Source organism: Anser cygnoides, chromosome 1 (genome assembly GCF_040182565.1).
Source record: "Anser cygnoides isolate HZ-2024a breed goose chromosome 1, Taihu_goose_T2T_genome, whole genome shotgun sequence".
Taxonomy (NCBI): Eukaryota; Metazoa; Chordata; class Aves; order Anseriformes; family Anatidae; genus Anser; species Anser cygnoides.
The window spans coordinates 36829895-36847969 of record NC_089873.1 but is presented as its reverse complement, the minus strand read 5'-3'; the positions used below and the strand labels follow the sequence as shown (position 1 = coordinate 36847969).

The 18075-nt window shown below is 41.4% G+C and overlaps 1 protein-coding gene across 3 annotated transcripts in view; it reads right to left on the bottom strand.

Annotated features, from left to right (window-relative positions):
* Nucleotides 1-18075, bottom strand: part of SRGAP1 (SLIT-ROBO Rho GTPase activating protein 1) — a 151509-nt gene that overhangs the window by 12146 nt on the left and 121288 nt on the right. For all 3 annotated transcript variants that reach the window (XM_066992485.1, XM_048065364.2, XM_048065365.2), the window contains exons 14-18: nt 17905-17982; nt 16193-16327; nt 6280-6385; nt 2662-2886; nt 1844-1923 (exon numbers count right to left, since the gene is read on the bottom strand). In XM_066992485.1, the coding sequence (XP_066848586.1) occupies nt 1844-1923; nt 2662-2886; nt 6280-6385; nt 16193-16327; nt 17905-17982 (624 nt within the window). The remainder of the gene's footprint in view (nt 1-1843; nt 1924-2661; nt 2887-6279; nt 6386-16192; nt 16328-17904; nt 17983-18075) is intronic.

The window sequence follows — 18075 nt, the reverse complement described above, 5'->3', positions numbered from 1 at the left end:
CACCACAACAGCAGTGTAAAACGAGGCACAGGTGACACACACTGTGACACTTCCATAGCCAGAATGTGCATACTTTTGCTCCTCTGATGTTTTAATCTCTCCTAGGCATGGTTTTGAAGTAACCACCTTTGACTGCTGATGAAAAGCTGCGCTTCTCTTCCATGTCCACTCAGCACTTTCTCTCTCATTTTGGTCCCAGGTCCCCACAGTTGGCCCTCATATATAGCACTGGTGTGTCGCCTGCACTTCACTACCTCATTTATGCTCTAAAGGAGAGGCAGACAGACTTCTTCAGCTTCTACTCTGGCTTGATGCCTCCAGTAGAAGAAGGACTTCCTATAAAGCATAGCTATACCATCTTGGAAAAATAAGGGATAATTCTGAATTTCTTCACACGATCTAGTGGCACTGGAGAAAGAAGGTTCAGTTAGCTCTGCAGAGCTGGTCAAGACAAAAACATGTCCAGGCTGTCTTGTAAAACAATATTCCCTACAGTAAGTGCAGGCATGGGTATAGACCCCAGGCATAAAATTAACAGAGACCTCTCCCCTCCCTTATTTTTTTTCACCCTTCTGTGATGCTTGCCCACCCAAATGTGCCTCCTCTCCAGGCAGCTGCAGTGATAGACTCTGCCTGCCCCTCCTCACCCCGGGAAAGGGGAAGAGACAGGCAATCTGTCACTGTCGGCTTGTCTACGTGACAAAGCAGACGGGTGCAGCTACACCGGAACAATTGCTTACATTGCTTTCTGTGCATTAGGACCAAGGCAGCTAGGTTTCCTATAGGAACACCTTCCTGTTCCCCTTCCCCATGGCAGCCATCCCAGCTGTTACTGATGACATACTTGTATTTTTTTTAATTTCCCTTCTCTGCTGCAGCTCCCTTCCTCCCCTCTCCCCCTCTCCGTCTCTTCCTCTTCCTCCCTCCATGCATCCTCTGAGACGGACACGAGGCAGCTTTTGTTTCTGCTGGCCGTAAGCGCACGTGTTCTGGTTGCTCTCTTTGAGTCGCTTGCTGGCCAGACATTCAGTGAGCTCACACTGCAGCTTTTCTCTACAGGAAGCATTATTTTCCATCTTTTTCCTCTAACCGGCTACCATTTGTCAGGGAAACGTAGTATTTCTTTAACAGTTATTTAACAATTTTGATGCTTCTGTTACATTTGTTTAAAACCCAGCAAAAGTTACCGGGAGGTACATCTGAAGGATGGCCTAACTGAAATACATCACAGCCAAATAGACCTTTATGGTTTAGCGAACCTAGCTGAAAAGAGCTAATATAACAGATGCTCAAGATTTTCATGGGTATCTACAGTACCTAGAACTGTCGTAGTGTCTATGATCGATATTTATAGCAAATGACTCGCTCAGAAGTTTTACTGGGGGTGGGTGGGGTAAACGCATGTTTTTTTTAGTAGTTAAAAACCCTTTAGATGGCAGCAGCTTTTACAATTGTATCAAAATAGAGTATGTTGAATGACAAATATCCCTTGGTTAAAATATTCAAAGACATATTTTGATAAGTTCAGCTTTTGTAGACCAAAGATAAAGAGTCACTAAAAGTAACTTTATATCAGAAAATAGTATGTGCTGACTGAAATAGTTTCTGTCTTGCCCTTCCTGTGACTGGACAAACCAGGAGATGACAAGGAAACAGCTGGCCAAACACAGATGCATCAGAGTGAAAAAGAACACAAGAGATTAAAAATGCTGGTTTTGCTACAGCGCACCGGGACTGAAATCCTTGTGCTTCAAATAAGACACAATTAGGAAAGGAAGAAGGTCTACATAAAACACCTGTAAGACTTACTCCTATCACATACAGAATAACGTAATGCACATACCATCTTCACTGGTATGGGGCTCTGTACTAGCATCCTGGTCCACTTCCTCTAATGTACCATGTTCGCTGTATGGGCTGTCACTGCAGGGAAACAAAAGGTCAAGCAGAAAGAGAAACCAGAGCATGAAAAGGATGCTTCAATGGGCACTAAACCCCAGCCCCTTTCCTTTGCAGTGGTAACTGATGTTTTCCACGCATATCAAAGACGTGCCACTCCCATGCCAATTACTTAAAATTATTCTCATAATGTTATAAAGTAATATACAACATGATTTGCATGACATGCGATGGATACACAATTGCTGGGGAAGTCTACATACCTCTGTTTCAGATAACATCTTCTGTTATTAAGGAATTATCAGGACCTTGGAATCCCTTCATTTATGAAAAGTGTCTGTGGCTCAGGGAGGAAAGGAGCAGGGGGAAGGCATCACAAACTGAAATTTAAGTTGTTCACATCTCTTGTGAACTGGTGGTTCTCAGTCAGATAGCCAGTTTCCTATCTGGCTATGGACTTTGTGTAGTACACTGGGAATCCTGGCATCATCTGGCTGAATACAAGGGTATTCCCTACAATACAAGGGTATTCCCTACAATATCTTCCAGAAGATATTGTAGGGAATCTCACCATAATTGCCTTTACTTCATGTGTTTTACAGCTAACGCTTTTCTATGTGAACCTAAATGCTCTTCTCATTTATTTCTCATTTATTTCCATACTTCTATGGTGTGTGACAGCTATTCTATATCACAGGAGTTGTCCAGACAATCAGTCTAATGATTTCATTAAGAAGAAAGAAGGATAATATTCTGACTTACCAGTAGTCATCTCCAGCCATGCATTTTTCGTACACTGGGCCATCAAGTTCCTTAGCATCTGGAAAAATAGCCTCATGATGGATGATGATAGTTTTGATTATCTCATTCACGTGTGCCTGACAAGACACCTGGTCTTGTATGTCTGGAACAGGCATCAGGGTAGGCCCAAAACAAATGGCCAGGTTGTATGGATCCATCATGTTTTCATCACTGTACTGCGAAAGGCTGTTATAAAAGAAAAATCAAGAAAAATTGACTTTTCCACTGTAACTAACCTTATTTGGAAAACTGGAGAAACTTCATTTTCCATCCCCATTCAGAGATTTCCTGTTCTCTTTGACACAACCCTACGTAACAAAACATAAAAGGGGATTTCTTCAATAGGTCATATACATTATACCACATATCCGTATGTATATGTATGTGTTCCTACACTAGTGTATTTAGCATACGCTGACCTAATGGGCTAATATAAAATGCATCAACTGCTGCTGCTTCCATCTCATCAGTGCTTATCCTTGGAGGCCCAAGTGGACTGCATCATAAGTGGGTATTACATACTCATCATTTCTCATCTGGCCTTGATGAAAGTCTTCCACCAACTCGGTATATAACTTAGGAAGACTGAATTGTCTTCTGGAGGTAACTAAGTTCCTGGATCTTGCAATGTCTCTTGTGACTTCTAGTTTCCATTTTTACTATAGATCCTAAAAGCCCTGAGCGTCTTGCCTTTTGCTCAGAAACTCCCACAGGAGTTTCATTTTGGAAGCAACCAAACAAAAGTCTTCGATTGTTCTTATTAATCAACTTTTGCCAGCTCTCCTTTCCTACAGAAAATTCAACATGACTAGTTCTGAATTTTGATTTTGAACGACAAGTTTGACAAGTTGATCTTTATTCCTCTATTGTAAAACACTGAAATTTTTAGTGGAAATTCTGGCTTTTGTGTGGTTCTGTGCAGGACCAGTTTAACAGAACCTGAATTGCTGGGACACCCTTTACTTTAGTGCCATTCTGCACTCTGAAGCAGCATATGCATTGGTATGTCTGGTTGCATCTAAATGCAGTAGTCCCTTTAGAAAGGGAATTTTAGAGAGTGCCTTGTAACAAACAATACAAACTAAAGAGGCCAACCTTTAAATGATTCATTTTACAACTATTCTGTAAAATTAACCATGGTCTGACTTTTTTATGCCTTGATGTTATCATATCCTGTACATTGACCGGAGATGTTGCTATACTGATATGTGAGGTTGGTTGTTCAGCCTTTATACGTGTACAAGGTGATTGTGTAAAAACATGAAAAACATCATTGTGAAACATGGGAAGTGCTGTTGGTGACCGCTGACATGCAATACTCTTCTGGGGTCATTGGTGGAGCTGATGCTGGTTCAACATCTTCATGAATGACCTGGGCAGCGGGATGGGGTGCACACTCGGCCAACTTGTAGATGATGCCACACTGTGGGGAGCAGTAGGTACACTAAAGGACAGGGTTGTCATTTGGAAGGACCTTGACAAAATGGAGGGCTGGATTAACAGGGACTTCATCAAGTTCAACAAGGATGAATACAAAGGAGTGAAAGGTACTTTACTGCAGTCTGGAGCTGACTGCTGCGTAGCGGCTCCCAGTGAAAAACACTGGAGTCTTGTTGTACAGGAAGTTACTTGTGATTCCGAAGTGCGTCCTCTGGCGATGAAGGCTAGCTGCATACGTGGCTGTACTAGGGAGAGCAAAACCAGCAGGTCAAGGGAACTGACTCCGCTCCACTTGGCACTCACAATGCTGTACATGAGGCACCAAGTCTAGTTTTGAGAAACTGACAAACTGGTGCAAGTCCAGAAAAGGTCCACTGGGGTGGTTAGGGAGCTGGAGCATCTGGTGTACAAAGTGAGGTCAACAGCACTGGGTTTGTTCAGCCTTAAGAAGAGAAGGGGAATCTAGCTGCAATCTTCGACCACCAAAAGTACAGACACGAGAGAGACAGACTCTTCTTGGAGGTACATAGCAAAGGGATGAGAGGCAACAGCTGCCAGTCACAGCAAGGGATATTCCAACTGAGAGCAGGAATAAAATTCTGCAGTGTAAGGGTGACTGAGCACTGGCCCAGACTACCCAGAGAAGCTGTGGGTTCTTTGCCTTTTGAGATACTTGACTGGTTAAGGCCTTGAGCAACTCGATCTAACTTTAGAAGCTTTGAGCAGGGGGCTAGACCAGTTGACTTCAAGCCATGGGGTGCGATGACTTCATGTGGCCAAGCAGGTCACATGAACATATGCAAAAAGCAGAAATGGATTTGCAGGAAGTCAGACTACGGGAATGTTTTTTCTGTGGCTGTACCAGAGGCAGTCTGGATGCAGAAAGAGACTTAACCTTCTTTCTGAATTGCATTCCTGGGTAGAGAGCATAGATTTAGCTAACATGACCGTGTACTAAGTATAACCTTGTGTAACTGATATGTCTAAGTGAAGAAGAAGCTGCAATGTAAGCATTTGAGCTATTTACATGGTGTCACTTCTGAGGGATGAATTCATATTTTCAGTGAATAGTTACTTTCACAAAACTTTGGATCTCTGCCTCTCTTTTAAATATTGACTGAAAATGGTTTATGAATTACTAGAAGAAAGGAAATAGGAACAACTGTGAATGCAGGCACACACACATAACCTGGCTGAAAAGACCCTGTTTCTATAGGAACAGACAGAAAGGATGAAATGGGGAAGGTAGCAAAGACAGAATGAATCAGCAGGGGGAAAATTTAGAAAGAAAAAAAAAAGAGGAAAAAGGCAATACAAAGACAGATATAAGGGGAAACAGACAACATAACAGCAGAAAGAAAAGAGCCAGAATCAGGGCAAAGTGCACAGGAAGAAAAGTTTGCAGTGAAAATACCGGCCTCAGCAAAACCAGAGGGGGCTATGAAGGGCTGGAGGGAGAAACACAGTGCAGTTACCCAAACTGTCTTCTATTTTCTCTCTGAGAATGAAATAGTTTTTTGGTGTCATAAAGACATGAACACCTCTCTCCCTTTCTTACACACCCCTTCTTCCAGCAGCTGCCTGTGTTTTGCAGTGCCAGGATCCACCCAGTTTATACCAAAGCATACACAGAGGATACGTGTTCTCTGTGCTGGTAGCCCCACTACCAGAGAATAGAAGAAGCAATACATATCTCACCCTGGCAGTGCCTAGCATTAAATAGCTAGCTTGTAGTGCCTGTTTTGCCTGAATATATTGTTTACTTTTTCCATCAGGAAATTACAATCATCTTCAGATGAGGAAAAAAATAAATAAATGATATAAATTATTTTAAATTTAACTACAACTTGTATTTGTTGTTTTTCTTGCTGTATTGCTGTAGCCTGCACTCCCCATTTCAGATATCACTTTAATCTATCTTATTACAACCTTGCTCATTGTTGGACAAATGGAATTTTAATTTGAATGAAAACTGGCATTTTCCATCTATTTTCATTGCCAATTAGAAGATCATCTTTTGTGTTAAATGGAGCTTAAATGTAAACAATACATAGAATATGAGTAAACGCAAAGAACGTCGATACCAGCAGAGGACGGCAGACAACGGTACGGTACCTCCAGGAATTATAAAGCACTTACTGGTTGAGGAAGGCAAAGAGGTATCTCATCACTATAAGGACCGACCTGGGCAAAGTAAGGAGGAGTTTGCGGATGTGAAGAGCCCTCTCATAGAGATTGTCTATTCCTGTAAACAGAAGAGAGTATTTTAAATTCCCTTTCATATTATCGTCTAAAATAACATTTAGTCATTTTACTTGATTTGACTCTTGACCCAACATGTCCCTGGACAGTATCTTCTCATTTTGTGTTATTAGAAAAATAATACCTGAAAGTCTTCCCTCCTCTCATTAAAATCACACAATATGCAAGTAGTGTCTTTAATTGTAAGAAGTGGCAAATCTCCCAAACCCTGTGTCATTTGCTGAGCTAGACAGCTCATGAAACCAAAATATCAGAACATAAATAACCTGAGGGAACATGCTTGCCATCAGTTTTGAATACAGATTCATTCTCATTGAATTCACTCATTTGAATATGGATATCAGATACAATATTCTTATCTGTGAGCTTGTCTAATTAGTTTTCTTAATGAACTGTCTGGCTATAACTCTATTAATGTTAAGTAGACAAAGTAAGAGAAAGGTCTTAAGTTGTTTGGGGTGTAGACAACAAACAAAAAGATCCCATGTACCTTCCTGACTGATTCTATAGCAATCCACCAAAATTCTTCTGAAGCAGGCAAAACAAAGTCAGCTTAATAAAAGCACCAGTTCTTAATGTTTTGTAACAAGGATGCACTATTTTCTATGCTGGTCAGAAAGATTATGTGATGCAAGTGGGGTACTGATGGGATAAAAGAAATTATTTTTCAGAACAAGTAATCTGTAAAGTTTTTACTCAATGTGTCTTCTACATAAATGCCACTGTTAGAAACAACCTAAATTTTCAGTAATGCTCCTTCTGTTAACCAAGAAAGAATGCTACAGTTAACAACGCCTAGGGAAAATCATAGTAGACTAGATGAGGAATACTGTCCAGTGGCATTGACATGTATATTCAAAAATTTGGAAATGAGAAACAGGAGCTGATGCCAATAGCTAAAAAAGCATTTGAATCAAAAAAGTTATATTTAATAGTAGACATTAAAATAAATATATAAAAATGTGCTAACTGTACTCAGAGTTCTTGGTGTTTATTCATGCTCTCTGGTACGGCTATTTCTCCCAATCAGCATTTATTTGTAGATGCAAAGTGCGTGTTGACTTATGTTTCTTAGAAGACCTACTGGTGTCTAGTAATTAGTATTTTGGTACCAAGAACGAAGTATAAGAAGAGTATCAGCTGTGAGACTTCTGTCTACCACACAGTAGCGCTGCACTTCATTAGGAAATGCCACTGTAGGAAACTAAGGGGCAAAAGCTGTTCCTACATCTGTGCTTATGGGAGATCCCACTGGCTCAGCACCACTAATGTGCTGGGGAACAGAAGATTTTGGGATGGGGTGAAACAGTTTCTTGCGAGTCTCTGCAGAAGCAGACCAGTCCACCATTGCTGGTATAAAGGAAATCCATTTGGATTGTGGTGTTCAGCACAGAAATAGCAAAGAGAAGCACTTGCAGGAGCAAAAAACCTATAACGCTGTGGGTGAACACTGGAATACCGACCCTGGTGAGCTACCACTGACTGCATCAAAACTCATGGGGAAAAAGACTGCTGTCAAGTTGTGTAATTTATAACCTAGTGAGTCACACTGAATCAAAGCTCTAGCTGAAAATCACTTCAAGCCATTACATTTCCTCAAGTGGAATACAGGACTTTAAATTTATTTTTATGTTTCTGTTAAACTTGAACTATATAAATCAAAAAGAAATATTTCTGGTTACCGGTTAAGGACAGGAGTCCTTGGCAGGGACCTGCTATGCCTGGGAGCTGTTTGCACGTATAGGGTCCGCAGAGCAATTGAAATTCTCCTCTCTCTCGTTAGAGGGCATACCACATCTTAGACATGCTAATGCTATGCAGCTTCACTTCTGCACTGGAGTGCCATGTTACTCTTCTGCACTGCTCATGGTCACTGGTTTTAGTACGAGGCCTTTCTCCACCTGCCTAAACTCAGCAGCTCTCAGTGGAAGGAGCCCGACCATATCTTCACTTCCCATTCCTCCAGCAGAAGCAGCAGTTGTTACTGCTAGCGGTGCCTTGTGGTCTCCAACTCACCCAGCCTTCCCCCTGTCTGTGAATCTTTGTAGGTTTTGGTGGTTCTGAGCCTGCGTGTATGTGGATTTTCTATGGAATGGGGCTCAGGTAGGAAGGTGCATCAGTTACTTCTTTCAACACTCCTGCTTTAGCAGCATGTCTGCACAGTGACGTGGTTCATCTTCTCCCGAGCCTTTCCACCCTGTGTACTGGAAATGGGAAGCTGGAGAGAAGTTGTGACACAGATCTGCTTTCTGCATCAAAACCTCCGCAGGCTGATTCCTTGTGCTGCAGCCCTGCCTCTTCCAACCACTTCTGGAGACCTGCCCTGACCCAGGTTCAGTTATTACTGAATCCAGACCAGCACTGGACTGAGAAATGCACTGGCCTGACTCCCAGGTGGGTCTGGCGGCTCGTTCCAGCAGTGTGCTGCCCGCCTGGGTGTGATAGCTTTGTCAGAACTAATAAATGAAAACCAGCGTGGGACGCAGTCTCAAACACTGGCAGGCAGGTACCGCACAGAAGCCGTCACACTCTCTAAAAGAGAGTCTCTGCTTTGTGCCAACTGCAACTCTTCAAGCAGCTCCCAGACATGGATGACAGGATGTGTGAGTCAGGAACTGGTCCCTGTAGACACCATGGACCAGCAGAGGAGGCACAGAGAATTTAGATGTGTGTCCACGTGTTGAGCTCTCCCAGCTGCCCTAGTAGGGGCATTACTGCTACTAGCAGGTCACCTCCACGCCGAAGCTGTTACAAGCTGCAGATGCGAGAACGAGGTGTGTGTATTGCCGATACCTTCCTGGTAACCCAGTCCTAGTTTCTGTGAAAGCCCCTTTATTGAAAACCCAAACCTCTGCCAAGTGGTAAGTTTGTGTGCTTTCCGCACCATTTCAAAAGGCTTGTTTATCTTTCTTAGCACTGACTCTGTTTAAAGGAGATACGAAATAACATAATGTATTTGCATGCTGCTTTTAAACGAGGAGCCAAATTTAATAGTTGCTTGTGTGCATGCAGTGCATGAGTATTTGGATATGTGGGAAAGAAGGAATGAATACAGAGAGCTCTTTCTGCATCCAGGCAGAAAGAATTTGCAGCTCTGCTGTTTCCCATGAAGAGGAAAGAGAAAGCATTGCTTTGCCTACACTTGGCTGCATGGCCAAAGAGGAGCCCAAGACGAAATGGCCATCCAGGCTACAAACTGGTTGCTGCAAGGAACCACTGGCAGTCCCAGCACTGAGGTGTATTGCCACTGTGTCCTCCTAGTACCAAAGTGTACGTAACACCGTGTCTTCCCTCTCACAGTGCTTCTGTTAGAGGCCCTCTGTATTACTGATTTTCAAGAACTGCAATTAATCCTACCTCAGCACACAGAAGGGTATCTCCCACTTTTCAGCTAAGAAAACTGAAGTACTGATATTACAGGACTTGTCCAAATAATGCTATAGTTGCCAAAAGAAATAGAAATCAGGGAAGTTGAAAACTGATTCATTACTCCAATGATATGATTTGATTCCCATTCTCAAACACAAGCAAGGGGATAAGCCTCTGGCAAGGCCAAAGACAGAACTATTGTGTTTTCTCTAACTATGGCAGGGAAGGGAGATCTGTGTGAAGGACACACGAATACCAACCTCAAATCAAGACTACCACCGGTTAAAAATAAAAAATAGAGACAATTATTTATTTTCTAGTTCCGATGTCTCAGAGCAGAGCAAATTTTTTGGAGCTCTTGTCTGACATGCCTACATCCAGACCTGTCTCAGCCATGAGGGTCAAATCCACAACCAGGAGAATGAATCCAGCTTACTCATGTCACTGCATAAATGAAAAAAATATCAGCTATCTGCCTCTTTATCAGCCACAGGCTAAGGTCCGCTTCCCAGCAGCATGAGACAAGCATAAATCCTAGCTACTCAACCCTCCTGTAAAAGTTGTGATTTTCAACCTCCAGGAAAGATGCAACACTGGAACCCGTTTTGGAGAGGTGGTGCCACCTTTGCTTTCTACAGAGTTACATTGAGTCAATGAATGTGCGCTTTTCTCTTGCTTGAGAAATAACATATTTTAACCACCTGACTGATGATGAGTTGACTCATGATGAGGTTTTTGCCGAGGTAGACACTGTAACGTGAAACAGATTAGAAGTGAACAATCTGCCTCTGAAGAGTAAAGGAAGCTTAAGAGGGAAGAAAACATAATTACTAACAGAAGTCCCTAAATGCAAATAAAACAAGACCAACTTATAAATGAAGACAGGGATACATTCATCCTAAATAACGTTAAGAAAATGTAAGTCAAATTGAAGTTTAATTAAGCAATAATCATGAAGTAGTGGAGCATGTAAAAGGCAATAAATATTCAAACATATATTAATTCAGTGCTTTGGTGATGGAAAACAAAAGACTTCTGCAAGACAGCAATTGCAGTTGCTCCCAAATACTCTGGGCCAACTGGACAGCTACAAGCCTTTATCATCCAGTTTAGCTGAAGATGCTACAAGTGCACTGGCCATGGTCGTGGTCCTACATATGGCCCCTCCTGCACTGGTGGTGAAACAGTTATTCAACAAAGAGAAGATCCAGCCTGGGAGCAGTCAGAGCTCAAAAAACACATACACAGATTCTGATTTGTGCTTGTTTAACCATCCTCTGTTGATATCCTTCCTGGGCCAATCTCAGTCGTAACAAAAGAAATGCAAACATTTTGCAAAGGGAAGATACTATTGATCAGAACACGTGGAAGGAGAAAACTGGTCTCAGCAAGGCATGAACTGTGCTAACCTAATAGCCAGTACTGTGCAAGCTAAGCATATTTCACAGGCAAGGGTGGTATAAAGGAGGAAGAAGAAAGCAAACAATGGTAATGTAAGATCTCTCTCTCCTTTAGGATCACTGATTTGAAGGATAAAATCCAATGTGGTGTTGCTGTGTGGGGGTGACTCACTCCTTCGACTTGGAGGGGCACCTACTAGTAACAGAATGAGTGCCTAATGCTTTCTTTACACACACATTGAACATCAAATGGGAATGAGTTACACTTGCAGATGCAATTTTTATGGTCAATTTGTAGCTGACAGGTAATCTACGAGAATATGAATTAGTGCTGAATTTAGCAATTTGTGCCTCTTTCCACTTTGGTAGATGAGTCCAATACAACTCAGAGATACGTATATATTAACTCAGCAATGCCATGTACAGCTGTTTCATATCTATTTATGAGGGCATTGCAGGAGGACAAACACAATGGTATCCACCGTCACTTCGGGAAAGAAACAGTTGTCCTGTTGTAGAAACTTTTTCAGGAAGAGCTGACAACTCATAATACAGTTTTTATCTTTTAAAGTAATAGTCTGGAAAAGCAGTAAAATCAATTTCTTACATAATATTTATGTCTGGAGGAAAATGCACACTGCTGGCTGCAAGGGATCAAAATGATGAACATTAGAAGGAAGAAATATGTAAATTTTCATCCACCCTGGCATCTTAGTATATCAAAATTAAGGCAAGGGAGATGAAACCAAGAAGAATTTTAATGACCCAAGCAGAAGCTAAACAGTCTGGGCAGCTGAGGTGAGTCCACGGCCACAATTGCGCAGGTATGTATATATAAAAATAAACTATAATGAACACGTATAAGAACTCACACCAGGAGAGGAACTGCAGTCCTCAAGCAGTGAAGGTGAGCTATGGCAAGCGTTCAGCACAGCTTCAGTACCCTCTGCCTACCTGCAACTCCTGTTACAAATATTCTGCGTATGTTTGTCCCAACCTGTTTCTACAACGGGGCGGAAAAGATGCACAGCACAACTCTCTTCCCTTCCCCACCACCCCATTTTACCTGCTGGATTGCTGAGTGCTGCTCTGAGCAATAGTGGCCAATACTTTTGCTGGGAACGTAGACTTATGACCCATAATGAAATGGATTCTTTATGTTCTGTCCTACCTTTCATGCTTGCTCTGGAGAAGTCAGAATTTGGACCCAATTTTAGCTAAAACAGTTCATAAACCCCAACAGAGTAACACTGTTCTCATGAGTCTAATTAAAACAAATTGTCCTAAAAGTCAGTCATTTTGCACTGCTTCCAATGTGTTTCCAAAAGGGAAAGCATTAAATCACAATGCTCTATTTCATTGAAAATATATGCATAAATGTAAAGGAATTCCTCAGTGGCTGTACTGAGGAAAGGTTCATTTTGCAGCTGTAACCTCAATTATGCTTGACATCCATAACTAAGTATTTCAGTTTCAAGAGGTTTTTCACTGGCAACATTTCATTTCCATATAAAATGCGTGACATTCTGCCCTCTTAAAGTTTTACATGATGATTAACTTTATTCATTTGTTTTTTTTCCATCCCTCTTTTTATAACAATGTCTGCCACCAATTAATAAAAACACACTGGTATTTATCTAAAAAAAAAACCATTTGAAAACAACTTAATGTTTACTCTTTTTCTCACTGTTCATCAGAAAGTGAATGCAGTAAGCATTAAGAGTACTTAAATCCTCTTAAATAAAAATGTGAATGCTTTCTGGTCTTAACACACTCAGTTGTGACCTAAAGAAGTTGTGGTAACCTCTGTTCTGACGAGGGAAATGGAGTCTCTCCTTGCTCCCACAAAAATGAAGACCAAGACACTTAGTAGGCGAGGGAACTGTTTGGTGTACGAGGGCCGTGTGAGCACAGAAAAAGGAACTAACACAACTATGACAGGTTCAAAGTCTGTAGTGGGAGAAAAAATCTTGCCTCGACTGTCTTCCTTTTTGCAAGATATATGAAGTGTTAGGGTTGAAAGAGAGCAATGGAAAGAGTCTTTGAAAAGACAGGCAGTTTCTAATATTATGTGCCACACAGGTTCTATTTAAATTGAACGGTGACAGGTAGTATATTCTGAAATGCTTGCTTTTTTTTTTTTTTTCCAAATAAAAAGCATCTTATTGCCTGGAAGTAGCGGACCACTTAACGAAGCACACAGACTAGGTACACAGCTGTAAAAACAGTCCACCCCAGGCTCCTCTCAGATAATCAGAAGATGCAGACACACAGCTCACTATTCTCAGTGTGTGACTCTGGGGCTGGCTGTGGATACAAGGTACAAGAGCTGTTTCTTTCTCTGATCACACCACATTCAAAACTCCCACTGTGACAACACAAAGTAAAACCACCCCAATATGTTCAAAACAAAAATCCCCTTTGTCCAGCCGAATTCCAGATTTATGTCTTCTCCCTCCTCTGAAGGGAGGCACTGACATGTTGTTTCGGAGTGCCCCTAAAGATAACCTCATGGAAACCAAACCAAACAACACAATCCTGCTCTCTCTTATGTAGATATCTGTCTTCCTCCAAAACTTGTCAGAAACATATCGGGGACTCATTGCAAACATTATCACAAACAAAATTTCTTTCCTCTGTAAGAGCAACAGTACAAGTCAAATCCAGCAGAACTACTCAGTCACTACACCTTGTTTTGACAAGCTGTTACAGAGCTGATAATCCAGTCTTAGGAGAGCCTCAGAGAACGGGCAGCCTAAACCAGAATCAGATGGCGACACCTCTTCCCCTGTAACGGTCCATTTGAGAGGGCCACGAGGATGCTCAGAGGGCTGGAGCACCTCTCCTATGGGGACAGGCTGAGGGAGTTGGGGTTGTTCAGCCTGGAGAAGAGAAGGCTCCAGGGAGACCTTACAGCGGCCTTCCAGTGCTTGAAGGGGGCCTGCAGGACAGCTGGGGAGAGACTCTTTGTCAGGGGGTGTAGTGACAGGACAAGGAGTAATGGCTTTAAAGTAAAAAAGGGGAGATTTAGATTAGATATTCAGAAGACAGTCTTTACTGTGAGGGTGATGAGGCACTGGCCCAGGCTGCCCAGAGCAGCTGTGGGTGCCCCATCCCTGGAGGTGCTCAAGGCCAGGCTGGATGGGGCTTTGGGCAACCTGGTCTGGTGGGAGGTGTCCCTGCCCATGGCAGGGGGTTGGAGCTGGGTGGGCTTTAAGGTCCCTTCCAACCCAACCTGTTCTGTGATGATTCTATGAACACAGTGGAGTGCAACTCCACTGACTATATTGCCTGTAACAACACATATAGTATCGCCACATATAAGAATCACCATCTCAATTTTCTTATTGCTTAGTCAAAATAATGGAGTCATAAAGAGATCCAAAGGGTAGAGTCTGATAGCAGAAATTTTGAAAAGAAAATCTTGTACAAATGTTAATGATGAAAGTGATTAATCTTTTGAACAGCTTATCTAAGAATGCGGTAGATTTCCTGTCAACTGAAGCCATTAAATCAATACATTTTACCAGCAGACATGCTTTAATTCATCCAAAAGTTATGGAAATCAGCACAGAATTATTAGGTAAAGTTCCATCACCCCTGTCGTGCAGAAAATCACTCAGTCAAAACGATCCCACTTTAGATTTCAATTTCTATGACTCACAGACATTTTCTGGGCTGTGACATTACGGTTAGCTAAAACTGAGCTCAGGCAGTACCAAGATTATCCTTTCCAAAACGAGGGTGCCTGTCTCAGCATCCTCCTTAGTGTGGTATCAGACTGTTAAACTGTAGTGTTAAGGTCCTTCAGGACTCTTCACAACCACTGAGACTGTGAATAGTTAACAGCTACAGAAAATCACGCTGGTCTGTTGGACAAAAACCATAACATTGCACACAGAACTGATCCCAGCAATCCACACACTTGTAACCTCCAGGCTGAATTACTGCAATCCTCCCTATCTGGGAAGGAAACCGCACGTGCGGGGTTCCCCCTGGCATGGAGCAGAAAAGCCCATATACTCACCAGCCCAGGACACTGGGAACACATAAGTCTGCTGTCCTGACTGCTGGGCTGTCTCCTTTGCCAAAATAGCACAGTTCGGAGAGCCTGCCCTGATTAGTATTCCAAAAGGACTGGCCCTTGTTACCTGTGAAACTGCCCATTGGCTCCATTTGGCTGAAATAAGCTATTTACAAAGGAAGGGTTCAGAGGAGGAAATTCTTCCACAAAGCTAGGACCTCTGACTACTTCTGATGGACCCGCAGGGAACAGTAAGCCTACTGATGGTTGGTTTGGCCTCACACCTCCTGAACATCTGCAGGGATCTGTGAACTGGAAAAGGTTTTGTGCATGCCAGAGCAATTCAGCCATCCACTGAGAACTTCCTAAATTACTACAACCTTTCAGCGTCCAGCTATGAACGCCAGCAGCACACAGACCCATATGCTGCTCCTCTTGGGCATCCCATTACAACTTGGCAATTCTTGTGTGTTGGAAGGCAGACTGGGCTCTTCTGCAGACAACATTCAGCTGCTTCCTTCTGTTCTTGCACTGAATAGTTTTCCTGCCGGTTGGACCTGGGTTTTTAAGCTAAGCGCAACAAAGGAACCACACAATGCCGAGCGACTAGTTACTTATTCACTAGCACTGACTCCAAGCTGTAGGGCATGAAAACCTTTGTGAAATGTAACATACACTGTTTGCATGGTCATGACTTCATCCCCTTCCGTCTGCCTCAGTGCACAGAGGAAAATAATAATGCGTATAAATTTAACTATCTCCTGTATACCAAAAGGTTTTCTTCCTGCTCTATTAAACAAAGAGTTGCACTGTACATTAATCCCACTGGAAAAAGGGAACAACCACAGCTGCAAGTATGACTAATAACTGACCCAGGCTGTTACAGATGGCAAACAAATTGTCTCAGAAAAATCTGTGAAGATAGCTCTTTTTTCAGGCTGCTATTGTATATATGAAAGTAAAATTCTATTGAGAAGAAATAGAGATTTCTACTTACTGATACAAGAAATAAGATCATTAAATCTTTCCTTAGGAAAGACAGGATTTTCCAGCCCTCGGAAATAGAGCTTCAGTACTCCAGCAACTGAGTTAATGTCGTGGTTACTTTGGTCATCTGCCAAAGGATTTTCACCTTAAAAAGAAAATAAAGTGAATGAAACACATGCAGGAGCATTCTTGCATGCAACATTTTAATAAATGAATGACTTTTTTTTCGATTGTTTTTGTTTTTACTATGTGGGAGGTGACAAGGCAAGCATTCAAGTAAGATTATAAACATTGCTTTAGAAATCCCAGGCTTTTCACTGTAGAAATTACACTGAAAACAGTAGCCTAAATAAAGCTTCCTTTACATTACATAATGTAGTGATCTCTTAAGTCCTGAACTTCCAATCAGGTATTTATGAACATGTTACGATTTACCAGTAGTAAAATAAAAAAGCTGTATGTTCTTAACTGAATAGAGTTTCTCAGACTATTCTTTGGGAGCTTACATAAAACAAACAGATTATCTAACTCTTCGAATTGCAAATTTGTCTTCATTATTTAAAACTAAAGCATTCAGGAATATTTACAACCATTTAGTGAAAACACTTTATGGAAACTGAAAACCTAAGGCCCAAGACTGAACTATGTGTAATTTTAAAGACTTAATCTTTATTTTGAAACACTTTAAAATGTATGCACTTTCCAGACTAACACTACCTAGGAGAAGCACTGAACAACAAGGCAGATGCAGAAGTTGTAGAGCAGGAGGACATGCCTTCACTTAGCATGTAAAAACAGCTACTTCACCTATCTTGTCAAGGACCAGATCAACTTTAACAAGATATGCAATTAATATTTGGGAGAAAAATACTGGGCATCTTTTTTCATGCTTTTAGTCATAAGATTTATTCCTTGAAGGGTTTTCTCATTAGCAGATGATCTGCAAAAGTTTCTTCTGGAAACTAATAAGAAAAAAAAAAAAAAGGTTCCAAAACCCAAGAAAAGAGAATGTAAGATTAGTCAAACAAACAAACAAAAAAACTAAGTAACTAGTGTTGCTTTAATGTAGTTAGGGGATTGGATTGGCAATGCCCTGGACCTTGTCTCCCCTAGCAGAGGAATCCTAGGTTTGCTGTTGCATTTTACATTCATGTGTAAAAAATTATTTTCAATTCCTGGTATCTTTCCCATAATTCCTCCTCTGGGGCTGAAGTTTCCTTGAGGAACGAAAACCGTAGTTAAAAATGGAACAGCTCTTTCACAGCCTGTATTTGCATTGATCCTGTATTTGCACTGATCATGATGTCACTTTGGCAGAGGGACTAGGAACTTGAGCACTCATATTCCAGAAGATCAAGTAACAGCATTCTCAAATTGCATTAAGTAGTCTCTTGAATGTAATTAAAAACATAATCTTTCCTTTTTGAGGATCTTTAAAATAAAATAAAGACTAACTATTCTTTGCAGTTTACCATAACAAAAGACTAATCCAAGAGACACATGAACATCTACACAAAAACAACCCCAAGCTCCTGGGACACAGTGTGGGAAAAACATGTACGTGTCATCATTATACTTCATCTTTAAGCATATGACAGTGCAAAGTTTAAGGTGCAGTACAAAAAGTGAACAAAATTCTTAAACAGACAAGAAAGTAATTAGAAATTAAAACATTTTAAGTGTCAGATATTAAGGTACTTGAATAAGCAAAAATGCAATTACCTCTCTCAAATGAATTTTTAATATCATTGACTTCCACCTGGGAACCAGACACTCTAAAAATTCCCTGATGCTGAAGACCTGCAGCAAAGACGGGAGACAATGGTGGGAAATTAATCTATTTTAAAAATACTTTTCACTTCTAGTTTTAAAACAAAGCTGTAGCTGTAAACG